The 17,282-nt window shown below is 41.4% G+C and overlaps 1 protein-coding gene across 6 annotated transcripts in view; it reads left to right on the top strand.

Moving 5' to 3' along the window:
• Positions 1-17,282, top strand: part of Znf385d (zinc finger protein 385D) — a 345,072-nt gene that overhangs the window by 76,189 nt on the left and 251,601 nt on the right. For 5 of the 6 annotated variants that reach the window (XM_015989938.3, XM_076544446.1, XM_015989937.3 and 2 more), the window contains exon 2: positions 2,188-2,330. In XM_015989938.3, the coding sequence (XP_015845424.1) occupies positions 2,188-2,330 (143 nt within the window). Of the gene's footprint in view, positions 1-1,555; positions 1,757-2,187; positions 2,331-17,282 lie in introns of those variants that run through there. The other variant, XM_076544447.1, reaches the window with a different exon arrangement.

The raw sequence follows: 17,282 nt of genomic DNA, 5'->3' as shown, positions 1-17,282 counted from the left end.
TAGAGGCTGGATATATTTACCTGAAAATGCAATCAATAAGTTGTTTTATTCTTTGCACCTCACACTGTGCTCGATAAAAAGTAATCTAAACTTCTTCCCAATCATGAACCAGAGGAGGACTTAAAATAAGTAATTGTAGAATCAGACTGAGTTCTTATAATTCTAAGTAGAAAGCTTCTGTGGACGAAACTAAAGAAGTTACAGCTTCTTACTATGTTTTAACATGATATGTTATTTGTCTTTACCTATATGAGGAATTTTAAGCGCAAACATAAAACAGAGGATAATAGGGCTTATATTCATATCTTCCCTGAGTGAAATTTAAAAAAAATATTAAAGCTCTATATCAGTTGTGGGCACTTTAAAGCTGACTTTAGTTAAAAATTTTATATTTCCCTGTTTTCTGAACAGGTGTCAACCAAAAATTTATTTGATTTCTTTAACTTTTTATTAAAGGGAAATTTTGAGGAATACAAAACTCCTGACAGGCTTATCACTGAAGTTTTATGGACGGCCTCTCTAGAAAAGGTTATCCACCCACACTCAATATACTACCAGGTGGATAATAAAAAGAGTTTATGGTGTGCTTTGGTGGATATAGGCTTGCTATATTTTGCTTTTATCTCTGTTTGTTTTAACATCTGTCCTCTATTCTTTGACCTATATACTTTATTGGGGAAAAAAAAAAGCAAAAACAGTTTGCAGTGCTTATTTGAACTTTGTTGGCCTTGTTCTTCTTGAAGAATGTTTTAAGAGGGGAGTTCGAACTGGAAAAAGGAAATTGTGTTTATTTGCTCAAGCTGATTTTATACCTGGGATTCTTGTGCATGGTTAGTTAAATCCCGTGCATATGGCTTTCCTTTCTCATATTGAGTCTCTCTCATTTTTAGCAGAACTCTACCAGATAGGGTTAGATTTATCACTCACGAATCTCTCCACAGTATTTACTTCATGTTCAGGTACCTGGCTGAGGGTAGGACAATGGCCCACTGGCTGTGAGAGCTGTAAAGTGATGCATATGGGGGCTTTGGTTTAGTCTGCTCTCAAATCAAGAAGGTAGGAAAGGAAGTGACTCGGCCTGCCCTTGTCTTCTGTCTTCTGTCTTTGAGATTTCTTCTCTGTGAGGCAAGAAAATACCTCACTGCATTTTGTTTTCCTAACGCTTCTTGGCTTCTCACCAGCAGGTTTTTACAGTCTGTTGCTTGCCTCTCAGATTAGAAGAATGCTGGCATATTTTAACAGTTTCCTAGGATTCAAACAGCCTTTAATTAACGGAAAATTGATGTTTTGGAATGTTATCAAAATACGGGAGACAGAACACCGAAGCCATGCTTCCATCCTTGCAGCTTCTAAATGCAGTTAGTCTGAAAACAGGGCCAGAACTGTGTGCTCCTTGCAACCAGCTGCCTGCCCACCGGCATGCAGAGGGGGATCTGTGTTGGTGTAATATTCTCATTGCCTGCTCATTGGTGCCCGTCTAAATTCCTCCCACTCATGACTGGGGTGGAGACAGGCAGTTGTTGAATTGTCAAAGCTCCAGGGTGCTGAACAGCTCAGAGTCATTGGGCTTGTAGTGCTGGGTGTGCTGGCTTTTTTAATCCTCTTGTTGCCAGGGCAGTTCGGCTCCGCTGCCTGTGCTTGTGGTTCAGTTTCTTTTCTGCTCCAGATTCATGTCATTATTCTGCCAGAGTTGTGAGTTGGTGAAAAGAGCAGTTCTGCAAAATAGCCACTCAGACTTGAAGCGTATTCTGAGCAGGTTAGTTTTCAAAGAGGAATGGGAGAGCAATGTGGGATTGTAGGGGGTTTCCCTTGAACTCTCGAGAGCTCCGTGATAGTGTGACATGTCTGACTGGTGCTAAGGGCCTGAGTACTGGGCAATAAAACAAAAGCAAGTTGTGGAATGTGAAATACTGAGTGATCCTTACATAACCATATAGCTACTTTCCCAGAGAAATATGCTGCTCACTTACCTCTGGCTGTCCAATGGCAAAGCAATCCACTAGCCAAATCTTAGCTGATGGGAGTCAACTCTGTCTCGTTTTTCCCAGCGACCTAGAAAGCTGTTTTGTTTTTTGTTTGTTTTGGTCTTTTGTTTTGTTTTGTTTTTTTTTTTTGCCCCAAAGGTCACAGTGTTTTCTTTTCTGTGCCTGGTGTCCCTGACCATCCCCTTTGCTCTTGTCTCTACAGGTGGTACATGCCAGAGTCCTGCTCTCCCAGCCCTGGTCCGTCCGCCAGCCCCTCCTTTGCAGCCATCATTGGATATTAAGCCCTTTCTTCCCTTTCCTCTTGACACTGCAGCTGCAGTCAACCTGTTCCCCAATTTTAATGCGGTGAGTAGCAGATCCAGACTTGTACCTGTCCATGATAAGGAGGCTTCAAGGTCTGGGGTGTTTCTGTTACTGTTTCTGTCTTAAGGTATTGTTTACCCCACGGTGTTTCTGTGTGCCATGGTGAAGTTAGAAAAAGAATGTTCATGGAGTCAGGCTCCTGGGGTGGGAGATGGAAAGAGAATTCTTTGGTTGACATGACTTGATATCATCAGTGAGAACCTTTCTTGTAAAACAGACAATTCTGCGATTTTTTTTTTTTTTTTTGGAACTTGCCAAACTGAAATTGAACAAGTTTATTATAGAGTGTAAAAGCTGAAGTTGAGTGTAGCTTTTTTACATATGAGTCTTCTAAGTTGCTTCAAATCTATGTTTCCTTTCTATTGCAATAAATAGGACTGTGAAAGCAGGGGGAACTGAAGCTGATGCCCCCAAATTACTTGCTTTCCGTTTCTCTCTAACAGCGAAGTGGTTGAGAGAGAGAGAGAGAGAGAGAGAGAGAGAGAGAGAGAGAGAGAGAGAGAGTCTGTGTGTGTCTGTGTGTGTCTTTGGGTGTGAGAGCAAAGAGCTGGGATGTTATAATACAGAGGCCATTGCTGTGGGGGGTCAGTTGTGCCCCATATCTGACCTAGTACCTTCCCAAGACGAGAAGCTCCTAGCGTATAGAAGCTCCAAGGTTGGGTGTAACAGTAGGATTATTTTCTAAATTACGTTATACCCTTTCTAGCACCTTCACTCACCTGCTAAACTCTGAGAACCCCTTTCCTCTAAAAACAGAGACATCTTCTCCTCTAAAACCAAGGACCCTGACCTCTAAAGTCTATAAAATCAAGGGATTTCCTTGGTTCTGTGTGTTGCTGTTGGATCTCTTATCCCCGTTTAGATGAGTGGCTAAATGTTATTTCATCCCAAAGACCAAAATAATGCAGTCTGATATATCCAAAAATGTGGTAACTCAGCTTATGTAGCTGTTTTCCTCCTTAGCCTAAACCTACTTATGACTCGGACACCCCCCCCCCCTCATCCCACCACGCCCTTCCTTCCCAGTTACAGATGAGTCAGGTCAAATGTTTCTTAAATTACTTTGTTTCTTTGGACTTTGTTGGAAGCCTTCTCAGCACAAGTTCAGTTATTTTCTTGTCTCTATTTTCACTTTTTAAAGATGCCTGTAAGTTGGCCTTTACCATTTTTATTATAATTGGTGTGTGTGTGTGTGTGTGTGTGTGTGTGTGTGTGTGTGTGTGTCTGCACACCATGAGAATATTCCTGGGATAGAAACTGAAGTGCACTCAAAATGGTTAGAAACAAGAAAGTCGCTTGTTCCCAAGAATCACCTGCTTAGGCTTTCAGTGGTTGCTGCAATGCAGGGCAGGGCTTATGAGTGACAGGATGAGTCAACACAGCCCAAGAAAAGAGGATTAAGATGAGAGGTCACCGAGTGCCCAGGGAGCTCAATACAATAGTACTGTTTTGTGGTTGCAATAACTTACCCAGAGATGAACTTAAAAAAAAGTATAATAATCTGCCCACAATGAAGCCATTCAAGAGAGTGCAGATCCAGGAAGACTTATTTTCTTAAGTGTTTTATCACCAGGACTTGGAACATGCCAGATACTATTTAAATGACAATAATATGCTAGTCAATGCCAGTAGACCAAGGCATATCCTATAATCACTTTGTATTTAGTTGAGGAAGAAGAATTTTCCATAAGAACCTTATTTTGAGATGGATAGGATAAGCTAGACATGATAGAGTATGCTTGTCCCAGCCCTCAGGAGGCTAAGATGGGAGTATCCTGAGTTCAAGGTCAGCTTAATCTCATATTGAGAGAGAGAGAGAGGGAGGGAGGGAGGAAGGGAGAGAGAGAGAGGGAGGGAGGGAGGGAGGGAGAGAGAGAGAGAGAGAGAGAGAGAGAGAGAGAGAGAGAGAGAGAGAAAAGAAGAAGAAGAAGAAGAAGAAGAAGGAGGAGGAGGAGGAGGAGGAGGAGGAGGAGGAGGAGGAGGAGGAGGAAGGAAGGAAGGAAGGAAGGAAGGAAGGAAGGAAGGAAGGAAGGAAGGAAGGAAGGAAGGAAGGAAGGAAGGAAGAATTTCATTAGAAGGCAGTTAGTACAGATATGAGACTAAGAGACAAGGGTTTAGGGGAATGCTTGACCCTAAGCATATTAGCTTTACCACCCTCTCCAAGACTTGGGGAATGTTATGGGAGAGGGGACATAAAGAATGAAAGAGCTGGAAGATACATAGGTGTGTTACAAAAAGATGTTTTCTGGATATACCACGCCAGTTCCATTCATGAACTCACTGCAGGACTGTCTAAACTCATGTATAGCTGCATAAGACCCGAAAATGACAGGGGCCATTCATATTTCATCATGGACAAGGTCCCATCTTTTCCTGAGGGATTGTTGTCAGTGAATGGTTGCTGGGGAAGGGGTGTCACATTCCTCTGTTGCAGGGTAGAGACCCAAAAATAAATCAGTATGACCAAAGTCTGAATTGAGAGTCTTGTTTAGTCTGCCTGAGAGAACTCTTTCTCACAGAGCAGCCTTGCCTGGAATGTGTTTTGCAGGTAGCCTTTAAAGGCAAAGAACAGAGAAAAACTATATCCTGGTTGGCAAATGTAAGGGGAAATAAAGCAAACAAGCAAGCAAGCAAACAGTTTAACGGAAGCCAAAATCATGCAGTTAGCTGGGGCACTTCGACCCTGAGTTTCCAGAACAGGGTTGGGTGCTTTCCCAATGGACTTCACAGCAGTGGTAGAAAATAAGGGGTCAGTTTCAGGTTAAACCAAAGATGGCTCCAGCTGAGACAAGATGGAGAAACCCTTGCCCTGTCACACTTCAGTGGTATAGCCATTGAAAAGCCCATGCTCCAGTAAGCAACTTCCCTTCCATGCTTATGGAGGTAATTAAAGTCACACACTACAAAGACCTGGAAGTGGAGAGGGACTTGTTGGGCTGAAAAGTTCAGCAGGAGAAGGAAGTGGGTGGGAGAGGGAAACAGGAGGGGGAGATGAATAAAAATGTACACATATGAAACTATGTCAAATGAAAAAGGAGGAAACAATGGAAGGAGGAAGCAAGAGAGTGGGGAGGGAAGGAGGGAGAGAAGATGTGGCTTCAGGCAGGAAGATAACAGCATAAAGTTTACGTTTCTAAGATGATAGCTTCTTACCGTGGCTTTTTTTAAATATAAGAAATAATTTTATTCAGTTTACAGACCAACCACAGATCCCCGTCTAATCCCTCCTCCTGCTCCCCCCAGCCTTTCCCCCATCCACCCCTCATCCCCTCCTCTGAAAGGGTAAGACTTCCTGTGGGAAGACCAGAGGAAAACTCACTGAACACTGAAATTCTTTCCTGCTAAATGGCATCACTGCAGACCTCCAGCTCCTTTCCCTGATCTCTTCGTCTATCTTTAGGCTACATGGCTTTCTGGCAGCAGTTTGCTCCCACCAGCACCTGGGCTATAATTCATCAAGGTGCTTTACCTGGCCTGGGAGATCACTTGACAACCTGGCATGCCAGTCTCAAGTCAGCTTTATAGTTGTTGAGAAAAATTTTGGAAGATTATTCAAGCCTAATTTAAAACTTTCAATATGCCTCATGGGAAACATTAAAAATAAAGTAGCTATCTTGATTGACAGTGAGGATTGTTTGTCCTAATGAAAAAAAAAATGATGTGCTGTGCTCTTTGACTAAAAGCAAATCTCTTCACCTTCTTTGCTGCTGGGTCCTCCTCTTAAGGATAAAGTGGACAACCAGGCTGTGGTGGCAGACACCCTTAATTCCACAACAAGGAAGCAGAGCCAGAGAGACATCAGTGAGTTTGAGGCCAGCCTGGTCTACAGAGTTCCGGACAGTCAGGGCTACATAAAGAAAGCCTGTCTCAAACCACCCACTAATAATAATAATAATAATAATAATGTAGACATGTGAACCTCTTCCTTTTGGTAGTTATGCCATTCAAAGTTGGATGCGTTGCTCCTTGTGAGTGAAGACAAACTGTGATTCAAAGTGGACTCTGCAGCTGGACTAAGTTTAAATACTAGGAACATTTCATATCACACATATGACCTTGAGTAAGTCATACATTTCCTGTGTACCTTAATATCTTCATCCACAAAATAGGAATAGTAATAGGACATATTCATATGTGTGCTGAGTATGTGAGACAAATTTCAAAACAGGGCTTCAGCATAGGGACAAGCTGTTGAATGATGCAGTCATCTGCTCGTAAGGCCCTTCAAAACTCTTCTGAGTTCCAACCTGGCAGTTCATTGGTTAACTGGTTTTGAGAGTTTTGACATAATGTTTTCTGAAGTCTGACTTGTATTGCAATTTGTTCACTAGGACCCCAAGGCCCTCTGTTCCTATGCTTGGTGTTTATTCTTTGGTTGTTCTAGCATTGGTCAAGCAAGCTACAACTAGTTTAAGATTAAGCCTTTCTTGCTTTCAAACAAGGAGAAGTTTTGAAAGTCCATAGTCTTGGGCTTTAGACTCAGAATTGGGACATAGAACGTCTCTATAAGCATTACTGTGGATTCTTGATTTTATAGCGGTTGGAAACTCAATCCAAGGTATCTTAAATTTAGTTTTATTGCTGTTTCCAATTTTGAGTTGAGAAGATCTCAGTTCATCAAGCTGAAGATAAATCTAATTGAGTTTCTTTTTCTAGGTTTATTTGTTTAATTTTATGTATATGAGTGTTTGCCTGCATGTATGTATATGTGCCATATGCATTCCTGGTACCCAAGAAAATCAGCAGAAAGTGTTAGATCACTTTGAAATGGAGTTAAAGATGGTTTTGAGGCATCGTGTGGATCCTGTGATCAAATCCAAGTGATCTGAAAGAATATCAATTGCTCTTAATCACCGAACCATCTCTCCAGCCCCTCCAATCTAATTTCATTATAGAGTATGCTAAAGTTTTAGAACTGGCAGTTCTACCTACCCTATGGGGGGGGGCATTGCTGATTAAATTATTTGTGTGCATAGGCATTCATAAGTTGCTTGTGCTTGGATTAGCCATTTAGGTAATAAGCTTTTTCTGTATTGTACTTAGGACCAAACTTCTCAAGACTGTCAGGAGTCCTAGCTTTGCAGACACATCATGTAACTATTATTTTTTTTTTTGAAGAAAATACTCCTTAGCCACCCTGCCACCAACTTCCACTCATCTACCATTTTAAACAATTTTCATGATGATCAGTGATCATCTGTTTTATTTTCCCTCGACAGTATGACTATGGCATCCTCTGCTTATTTGGGGTAAGGTTTGCTATAAACTTGAAAGAAATTTACAAAGCATTCTTTTAAAGCAAAAATATATAAAAGTGTAATTAGCCATCACTGCTTATTGCCCTTCTATACGAATATAAGCCATTGGGTTCATTTGTGAGTCAAAACAAATATCAAAATGAATCAATGAAAATAAGCACAGTGAGGGGCCATATGTGTGCAGTCAGAGCTGTGGTTGACACAACAAAAATATTAGAATTCCTTAGCCTCTTCAAAGCTATTTGTCAGGAAGGGACAAAATAAATGTTTCTTGGCTCAAAGAACGCTATATTCTTGAATGTTCCAGAAAGTGTTGCACAAAAGAAAGTTCTTTATGTACCACCACCCACAACCTTTATTAGTAGACATTTCTGTGTCATTGTGACCAAAATCTTGATAGAAATGACGTTAAAAAGGAATGGTTTATTCTGGTTCATGGTCTTAGAAAGTTGTAGTTCATCAGAGTTGGGAAAGCAGCGAAGATATGTGTAGTGGAGACACCTCATGGCATGGGACAGTTGAGGAAGCAGAATGTTTCAGACTGGAACCAAGGGAAGGCATATTCTTCAAATCCCACCCTAGTGACCAGCTTCTCCTAACAAGGTCACACCTATTAAAGGCTTCAAAGGCTTTAAAACTCACTGTAACCAAGGAATGAAGCTTGCAAAACATGCAGATATATGATCATGTCAGATCCAAATCATAATGCTGCCCTTCAATTATTCAAGAAAATTTCAGTGTTCAAAAATATTCAGACTGAGCCGGGCAGTGGTGGCGCACGCCTTTAATCCCAGCACTCGGGAGGCAGAGCCAGGCGGATCTCTGTGAGTTCGAGGCCAGCCTGGGCTCCAAAGTGAGTTCCAGGAAAGGCGCAAAGCTACACAGAGAAACCCTGTCTCGAAAAACCAAAAAAAAAAAAAAAAATTCAGACTTAGGGAACCTATTCTAATGGGTGTTTCTAAACAAAACTCATTCAGAAATCAGGTAGATGATATTTAGGAAGGAAAGAATTGAAATGGCACAATTTTTTTTCCAGCTTTATTTATTTATTCTTATATATAAAAAAACTATTATTACAACTTGGGAAAGTAATTTTAGTGCATGATAGTACTCTTTTTTTAAATTTTCTCTTTTTATTTTATTTCCCCCTTCCTGCCCCCCTCCCCTTCCCCCCAGCCCACCTCCCATTCCCACCTCCTCCATGGCAAAGCCTCCCCCGAGGTCTGAGATCGACCTGGTAGACTCAGTCCAGGCAGGTCCAGTCCCCTCCTCCCAGATTGAGCCAAGTGTCCCTGCATAAGTCCCAGGTTTCAAACAGCTAACTCATGTAATGAGCACAGGACCTGGTACCACTGCCTAGATGCCTCCCAAACAGATCAAGCCAATCAACTGTTTCACCTATTCAGAGGGCCTGATCCAGTTGGGGGCCCCTCAGCCTTTGGTTCATAGTTCATGTGTTTCCATTTGTTTGGCTATTTGTCCCTGTGCTTTATCCAACCTTGGTTTCAACAATTCTCGCTCATATAAACCCTCCTCTTTCTCGCTAATTAGACTCCTGGCCCTCCACCTGGGGCCTAGCCGTGGATGTCTGCATCCAGATTCCTCAGTCCTTGGATGGGGTTTCTGGCACAACTATTAGGGTGTTTGGCCATCCCATCACCAGAGTAGGTCAGTCCCGGCTGTCTCTCGACCATTGGAAATGGCACAAATTAATCCATTGAATCAACTGCCTCTTGGATTCATCTACTGTGGAAATCACCAAGAGTAGCGCTATCAGAGATTCTAACATGACCCCTCCTACAAAAATAGTTCAGTGTATAAGGAGTTTGACAATGGACTACATGAGTGCTTTGACAGAGATGATCACATCATAGAATGTCAGCACTATATTGCACTTCTCTTAGAGTTGGTGAGAAAAAAAATACTATTCTTGGCATTCAAATAGTGGATGGTTTAGTGTAAAGATTTAGCTTCTTGTGAAATCTTTGGCTGCTTACAAAAAATAAAGATAAACTTGCTTCTGGCCAAAGCTTTTCTGTGGTTCACACGGAATTGGGGAGTTAGGAAAACATCAGATAACCTGTACAAGAATTTATTTCACTCAAATCCTATGACCTTATTTTCCTTAATGGGATCTGCCAGCAGGATTTACAGGCACAAATATGTGGAGTGCAGAGCTGAATTGCCCACAGAAGGCCTCAGTAGTGCAAGCTACATTGAATCAGAAGACTTGGAACATGTCTGCAACCAGAGTTTGGAAGGAAGTCCAGTGCAGGCCTGATGTACCATACTGTAAAAATTAGAATAACTCAACATTTAGGTTTGTTATCTGAGATTACATAGGCTTTTAAATTCTGGAGATTAAAACTGAGACTGGGTTTTGAAAAGGCCTGGAAATGTTGTTCAGAATGGGATCAAATTATTAAGGTGTGTTGATTGACAGTTTTCTCCCTAAACCTTACAGACTCCCTTTAATTTTCATATCTATCATGTATTTTCTTCATATTCCAGTCTACAGCCAAGGCATTGGGTGACTTTTACTCTGGAGATATGAATAAATGTCTATTCACCACAGATATTGGGATTAATTATGAGAATACCAGTAAAGGGTTGCCTATAGGAATATGGATGAATCTGAGATGGTGATAACTTGCAAAAGCTGAATAACTGGAGCTCCGTGTATGACTTGCAGACAGCTTGACACATCAGAGTCTTCTATCCCCAGAAGTTCTACTGCTTACATAACTTTGATGAGATGCTCCGTGACTTGATACATGTTTCAAGAACTTCTGAAATTTTAAGTTGTTTCCTTCCTGAGTCTTGCATGTTTCAACTACTTTCTGAGTCTTAATGAGCCTAACCCCAGGAAGGAGTATTTCAACTAGGAGGAAAATGCCACACAAGAGATGTTAATGATGAACATTTGAAATATCATCATAAAGCTACATTTGAAGGTTTCCTGAGGACTGATGGACTCAGCTCTACTTCTCATTCTCCATGGCTTTATATCTTATTGTTAAAAGTAAGGAAATGAGAAAAATACTGGTTGAATGTACCTTTCTATGCCTTGTACTCAGTAGATGAAGAGTACTTTCCTTTCTCGGAGAGGACCATAGAGGTCACAAGGGGAAGAGGGAATGGAGTGGGGGGGGGGCGGGGGAGACTCTACTTGGCTCTGGCCAACCATCTTTTAATGTGAAAATATGAATTAGTATGAAAAAATTGATTTCATAATGGAGAGAACAAGGTAGAGGAGAAAGTGAGAGGAGAGAGAGAGAGAGAGAGAGAGAGAGAGAGAGAGAGAGAGAGAGAGAGAGGAAATGATTCAAAATAAAAAGATCCAACTCCTAGTATTGAACACTACTCAAGTTTCCCATCATCCTCTTTCTCATCAACATGAACTCCTTGAAATTGGAGTATAGAAGATTGTCTTAAATAGTACTATTATATTTATTTATGTGTGTGGGCAGGCATGCATGGCACACCTATGGAGGTTGGAAGATGATTTTGGGGAGTTGGCTCTCTCTACCATGTGAATTCCAGATATCAAACTCAGGTTGTCAGGCTCAGCAGCAGGTGCTTTTATCCACTGAGCTATCTTGCCAGCCCCAGATTAGAAGATTTGTCAGTTGCAGGAAAGGCAGGAGTCGGAGGGAAAAGAGAGGGAGGCTGGGGCAAAGAAGAGGAGTTCTTGCTATTTATACCAGTACTTCTCCTATGAGTTGTGGGAAATTATGTTAAAATGTAGATTCATTGTCAGTAGTTCTAAGATATTTTAAATTAGAATTTCATAGGTTTGTGAAGCTGGGAGGTATTACCTTTGAGAAGAGTGATATCAGGGGTGCTCACATTCAGGGACAGAGTGGTCCTGAAGGGAAAGACCCCACAGGTGGATGTGGACTCATCACTGGAACAGAGAGGGAGAGCTGAGTGGCTAGAGGATCTGTAACCTAACAGGGTGGAGGGAGAAGCTAGAGGACAGATGCAAACATTGGACAGTAATCATGGCAATGCAGGGCTTATGCATGCATTCAGCAAGTGGTCACTGAGGACTTGCCATATGAAGGACCTGGAGGATTCAGCTGTGAACCTCATAGCAAATCCTTGGTAGCACAATTTACTCTCTGGTGTGAAAAACACATGAATGAGTTTTCATTTGCTTCTTCAATGATTTCTTTGTTTTACAAACTTTATAGTCCTACTGAACAGCTCTCAGGGTAGGAAAATGTGCCTACTGAAAATAATTTTATTCAAAAGCATCTGCTGTAAGCACAGCCTTACTGGATATAATTGAGTGTGAGAGTAAGGGATGGGTAATTCAGCTCTGACTGATCCACTTACTGAGTGTTTGTTGGACCCTGGCTATATGTCTGATCAGTTTCCACAGCAGGTTTATAACAGTGAGAGGAAGGGGAAGAAAAGCATGAAGGGAGGACAAGGATGAGAAGGGGAGAGGGGAGGAAATGAGCAGAGAGGAGGAAAGTGTAACTGGAGGATGAGGATGAGTGAGAAAATGAGGAAGAGCTGGAGGGGGAGAATAGAGAAGAAAAACAGAACAGAAAGGAGAGGGAAGAGCAGAAGACAAGTGAGGAGGAGGGGGAGGAGGAGGGGGAGGAGGGGGAGGAGGAGGAGAAGGGGGAGGAGGAGGGGGAGGAGGAGGGGGAGGAAGGGAGGAGGAGGAGGAGGGGGAGGAGTGGAGGGGTAGAGAGATTAAAGCAGTAGGAGGGAGAGAATGCAGCTCTTACTTCAGAGTTCATATACCTGAGTAGTTACTCCTTAAAACCCTCTTCCCTAAGGAAAACAAAACATCTAGATAGTAAAACACCAGATTAGACAGGAAGCTGTGCAAGCAGGGGGCTTATTTTTATACTCCACTACATTTGTTGAACAGCACTGCAGAAAAGTGGTAGGCTAGTTTGCTTTACCTATCAGCTTGATACAACCTCACCCAAGAAAGGACTGCTGACTAAAGAGATTGCCCAGATCAGGTTGGCTTGTGGGCATATCTGTGGGGAGCTAATCTTGATTGTCAATTGATAAAAGAGTGCCTAGTCCACTGTGGGCAGCACCATTCCCCTGGGCAAGTGTTCCTGTACACTATAAGAAAGCTAGATATGCATGACCCTGCACACAAGCTAGCAAACAGCATTCCTCCTTGATTTCTGTTTCAAGTTCCTGCCATTGCTTCCCTTAAGGGTGGATTGTCATAGGAAACTATAAGCCAAATAGCACTTTCCTCCCCTAAGATGTTTTGGGCTGTGGTGTTTTAACATAGCAGCAGAAAGGAACTCAGACAAGCAGTTAAATCATTGTGAACACCTGTACTTAGATGATCAAATAAAGTTCTTTGAAGCTTTTGCTAGCAGACCTCTAGGAAAGGAGACATCACTGAGGAGGTTCAAAAGAACCTGGATGGTAACAGTTCATCTGTGATTCAGAATCAGAGGGCAGTTCCATGTTTATCTTCTCTTTCCAATCCAGAACTTCAATTATTCTTTGTTGTTTTCTGATCTGAGATCAGCATTCCAGTGGAATATTCCATATTTACAGTGTTACATAACACTGTTCATTAAGATGGTCATAATACAGAACCTGGGTCACAGCAAAGACTTAGCAAACAATTCATTAATGAATAAGTACAAGAAAGGGAGACACATATAGGTAAAAGGAAAGAAGGGAAAAAACATAGTAGATAATTAATTGGAAAGATAGTCACAATTTGTGCCTTGGAAAACAATTGGTGAAGTTGTCTCAATAAGAAAACACAAATCTAGGGGCTGGAAAGATGGCCGAGCAGTTAAGAACACTGGCTCCTCTTCCCAAGTACCCAGCACCTACATCAAAGCTCACAACTGCCTGCAACCGCAACAATCTCCTCTATACATACATGCATGCAGACTAAACATCCAAAGATAAAATAAATGAATCTTTTTTAAAAAAGAAAAAAAAAACACAAAATCTAAGTGCTCACTGTTTCCCATATTGGAGTCCTTCTATCTAGCCAGAATTAGCAATTTAAGTAAGTATGATGAAGTATAACACAGCATTAAACATCCCATAAATTCTAATTCATAGTTTTATGTTGGCTAATGTATTCATTTATTTTTATTGTGTGAGTAGACAGTGATGTGAAATCCCCAGAGACTGTCTATAGAATAGATGCTAAAGCCAGTCCTTTGTAATATCCATCAATTGCGTTATGTAAGTCTGGAAGAGGCCCATGGACATTAGGCATTTTAGGATGTTAAAGGGACAGTGTAAATGAGTTTGAGCTATGGGAAATACTTCAGAACTGAAGTTGAAGCATGTACCTACAATACTGATTAACACAGAGGGCTCCAAATGGGTCGTTTCTGTTTTACTCTCGATATACACCTGCCAGAAGCTACCATTTCTTCCACCTTTAGGACTGAATTGTGTGTTGAATCAGCTCTAACTCAAAAATACAAAATCTGAAGTATTCCAGAATCTGAAAGATTGTGAGTCTTGGCATGATGTCACAGATGGAAATTGTGTATATGAGCCAATAAGATTCATTACATTTAAAAATATTGTTTAACATCATCTCCAGGCTATGTATATGATGTGCATATTTTAAAAATGATTCATGTTTCACTTGGGTCTCATCCATAAGTTGTCTCATTATGTATATATAATATTCACCAATCTGACAATCTGAAGAGACCCTTAATTAGAAATCCCAAGCAATTTAGACTGGGGATACTTAACCTACACTACTGTACTTGCTTCCATTCATTGTCTATTTTATGTATGTGTCTATGTAGCCCTTGCCTACATGCATGAGAGTCTCTACACCATGAAAAACATAACCTGTAAATAAATAATGACTCTTGAAATATTACTGGCTTCTGTGACTATGTCTTGTTACCTAGCTAGAGTCATGGGAAAACTTTCCTTCCTTCAGCCGATGTTAGGAGTGGTATAAATGGAGGTTAACTACATGTCTGTGTGGTTAGTTTAAAGAAACATTAATTGGATTCCATTTATACATTAGAAACTTCTCTGAGTTATTGTAACTGTTGCTGCCACTAAAATAAGTAGGAAGCCAAGGTGAAATTATGAATTGAAAACCAAGCCTGTCTTCCGTGATCACAACTGACAGAGGGGAGGCGTATCTGTAGGTGGATGCCTTCAGACATATGGTATTGATGGCTAAGCTCCTCACCCTTTGGCAACAAATGCAGCAGATTGTGCATTCCTTGTGTATGCACTAACTGTGTCACATTTGTATTGCAGAACCTCTTAAGAAACATCTGCTTATGGGGTCTTCTTTCCTCATGTGTCCTACAGAAACAAATATGCAAGCATGTTTGTTGAGCCCTGCAGCTTCCTGTGAAAACAAAAGGTTGTAAAAGTCAAGCAACTCACTATAATGATCTGGACAAACGGATGGACGGACACACACACACACACACACACACACACACACACACACACACACAAAACATTCAATATAGACTACCTAGGCATGGAAATAAAAGTCAAAAGAAATACACAGCACACAAGTTGGTTTTTTCTTCATCTCCTTTGCAACAGTCTTTTACTGTTTGAATGGTTAGTGCATTGTTATGCTTCAGAGTGTAAACAACCAAACATGTTTTCACACTGCTTCCTCTTGTCACTCACTGCTCTCTCTTAAGTAGTGGTCAGGGAGGTAAGCTACTTTTCTACCTGTCCTTCCAGAGAAGATGGTGAAAACCTATTGCCCCATGTATACATGTATACACAGATGATTTGAGATATTGCTTTAATCATTTGGAGATGAAGCTTTGAAAAGAATGTGTCTGTTTCTGATGGACCGTCTTATTACCCAGTGAGATTCCAGGAAAAAAGCAGAAGGTCAGTATGAAAACACAGACGCTCATACAGTTTACTCAGTGGTCTCACAGCTGCCTGGCCATTTCTGCGCCACACACACTTTCTTAGATGTAGACATATTCAGAAGGAAAGGAAGATTTTAGCATTAATTTGTTTTAGCCTCATATCATTTACTTTATGGAAAAACCTAGTGTAGCTAGAGTTTTCCTGCCTTGCCCACAGTCAGGATAAATCTTTGTCACCCGCCAGTCCCACAGCCTCTCAGACCCAACCAAGTAAACACAGAGACTTATATTGCTTATAAACTGTATGACCGTGGCAGGCTTCTTGCTAACTGTTCTTATAGCTTAAATTAATCCATTTCCACAAATCTATACCTTGCCACATGGCTCGTGGCTTACTGGCATTTTCACATGCTGCTTGTCCTGGCGGTGGCTGGCAGTCCCCTTCTGCCTTCCTGTTCTTTTATTTCTCCTCTCTGTTAGTCCCGCCTATACTTTCTGCCTAACCACGGCCAATCAGGTTTTATTTATTGACCAATCAGAGCAACTTGACATGCAGACCATCCCCCAACACAGCCAAGTGCAGACCATCTCAGGTCCTAATCATCCTCTATGCGGACCTGCTGGGTAAAGCCACGAGGAACCCAAGAACGGGCTCCCACAGGACATACAAAACATCCCACAGCAGCCTAGAATAATTTAAACAAAACAAAACCTGAGAGTCTTAGCTACTGCTTCTTGTTTACAATGCCAACCATTAAATCCTAGTATTATGAATTGAATTTTGTCCCTCAAAATTCACACATTAAAGTACTACCCCCACTGATAACAGTGTGACCTTGTAAATAGGGTCCTTAAAATATAATTAGTTAACATGAAGTTATAAGGTAGGACCTAATGCATTTTGGTCCTAGAGTCACATTCAGAGGAAGGGCGGTGTGAGATACAGAGAGGGAGAACAGAAGTATTTATTCCCTCACAGCCTCCTGAAGGAGCCAACTCCACCAACCCCACATTCACGACTTCTTGCTTCCAGAACAGAGAAAAATAAAATTTTGTTGTTGTTCTTGAAATGCCCCTAGGTTTTGGTATTGTGTTACCAGCGCTAGTGAAAAAAGAACTTGTGAGTCATCTGATCACCTCTCTGCCATTGCCTCACAAGGTGCCCAACACCTGGCAATCTGAGGTTTTGTTTGACTAGATCAGTGGTACCAAGTAAGCATCCACCTGGGAATTAGAGTCTCAGCCATCTGCACTGTAAGGCAATTTGGTTGGAAACATTTCTCCCTTCCCAAAATACTGCACACCAACAAAGAAGCCAATATAAATATATTGCCTTTTAAACACAAAATAACTTGGCACTCACATTCAAGGAAGCACTTTTGCACTTGTTAAGTTTATTTTCACAAGGGATTTGCAGGTCATAGGTGTTATTTGAATTGTATAGGAAAGATGATTGAACTCTGAGAGAGGAAATTATTTGCTTCCACATAGGAGTCAGTGGTTGAATCCTGGCTTGACTCTAGGTTGGGCAATCCAAGTCCAGAGCCTCTCTGTGTGTCACAGAGCCAGATAACCTCTCCTCTAAATGGTGGCAGCTCCTTTAATCAGCTGTCAGTGCTTTGGCATGCCGTACAAGCTAAGTAATTAAATAATCAGTGATATCTCAGAAGTTCGTCTCCAAGAATGAAGACTATTTCCCAAGAAGATTGTGGCTGAGATTGGATGGTAATGAATGGAAACTTCAAGGGCACTCATGGGCATGCCTTATGTCACCCACACAAGCATTTACATTGTATATGGGGTATCATTGTCACAGGAGTAATTACACGGCA

This window comes from Peromyscus maniculatus, chromosome 9, assembly GCF_049852395.1.
Source record: "Peromyscus maniculatus bairdii isolate BWxNUB_F1_BW_parent chromosome 9, HU_Pman_BW_mat_3.1, whole genome shotgun sequence".
Classification (NCBI taxonomy): domain Eukaryota; kingdom Metazoa; phylum Chordata; class Mammalia; order Rodentia; family Cricetidae; genus Peromyscus; species Peromyscus maniculatus.
The sequence above is the reverse complement of the archived record's forward strand: the minus strand, read 5'-3'. Positions and strand labels throughout refer to the sequence as shown.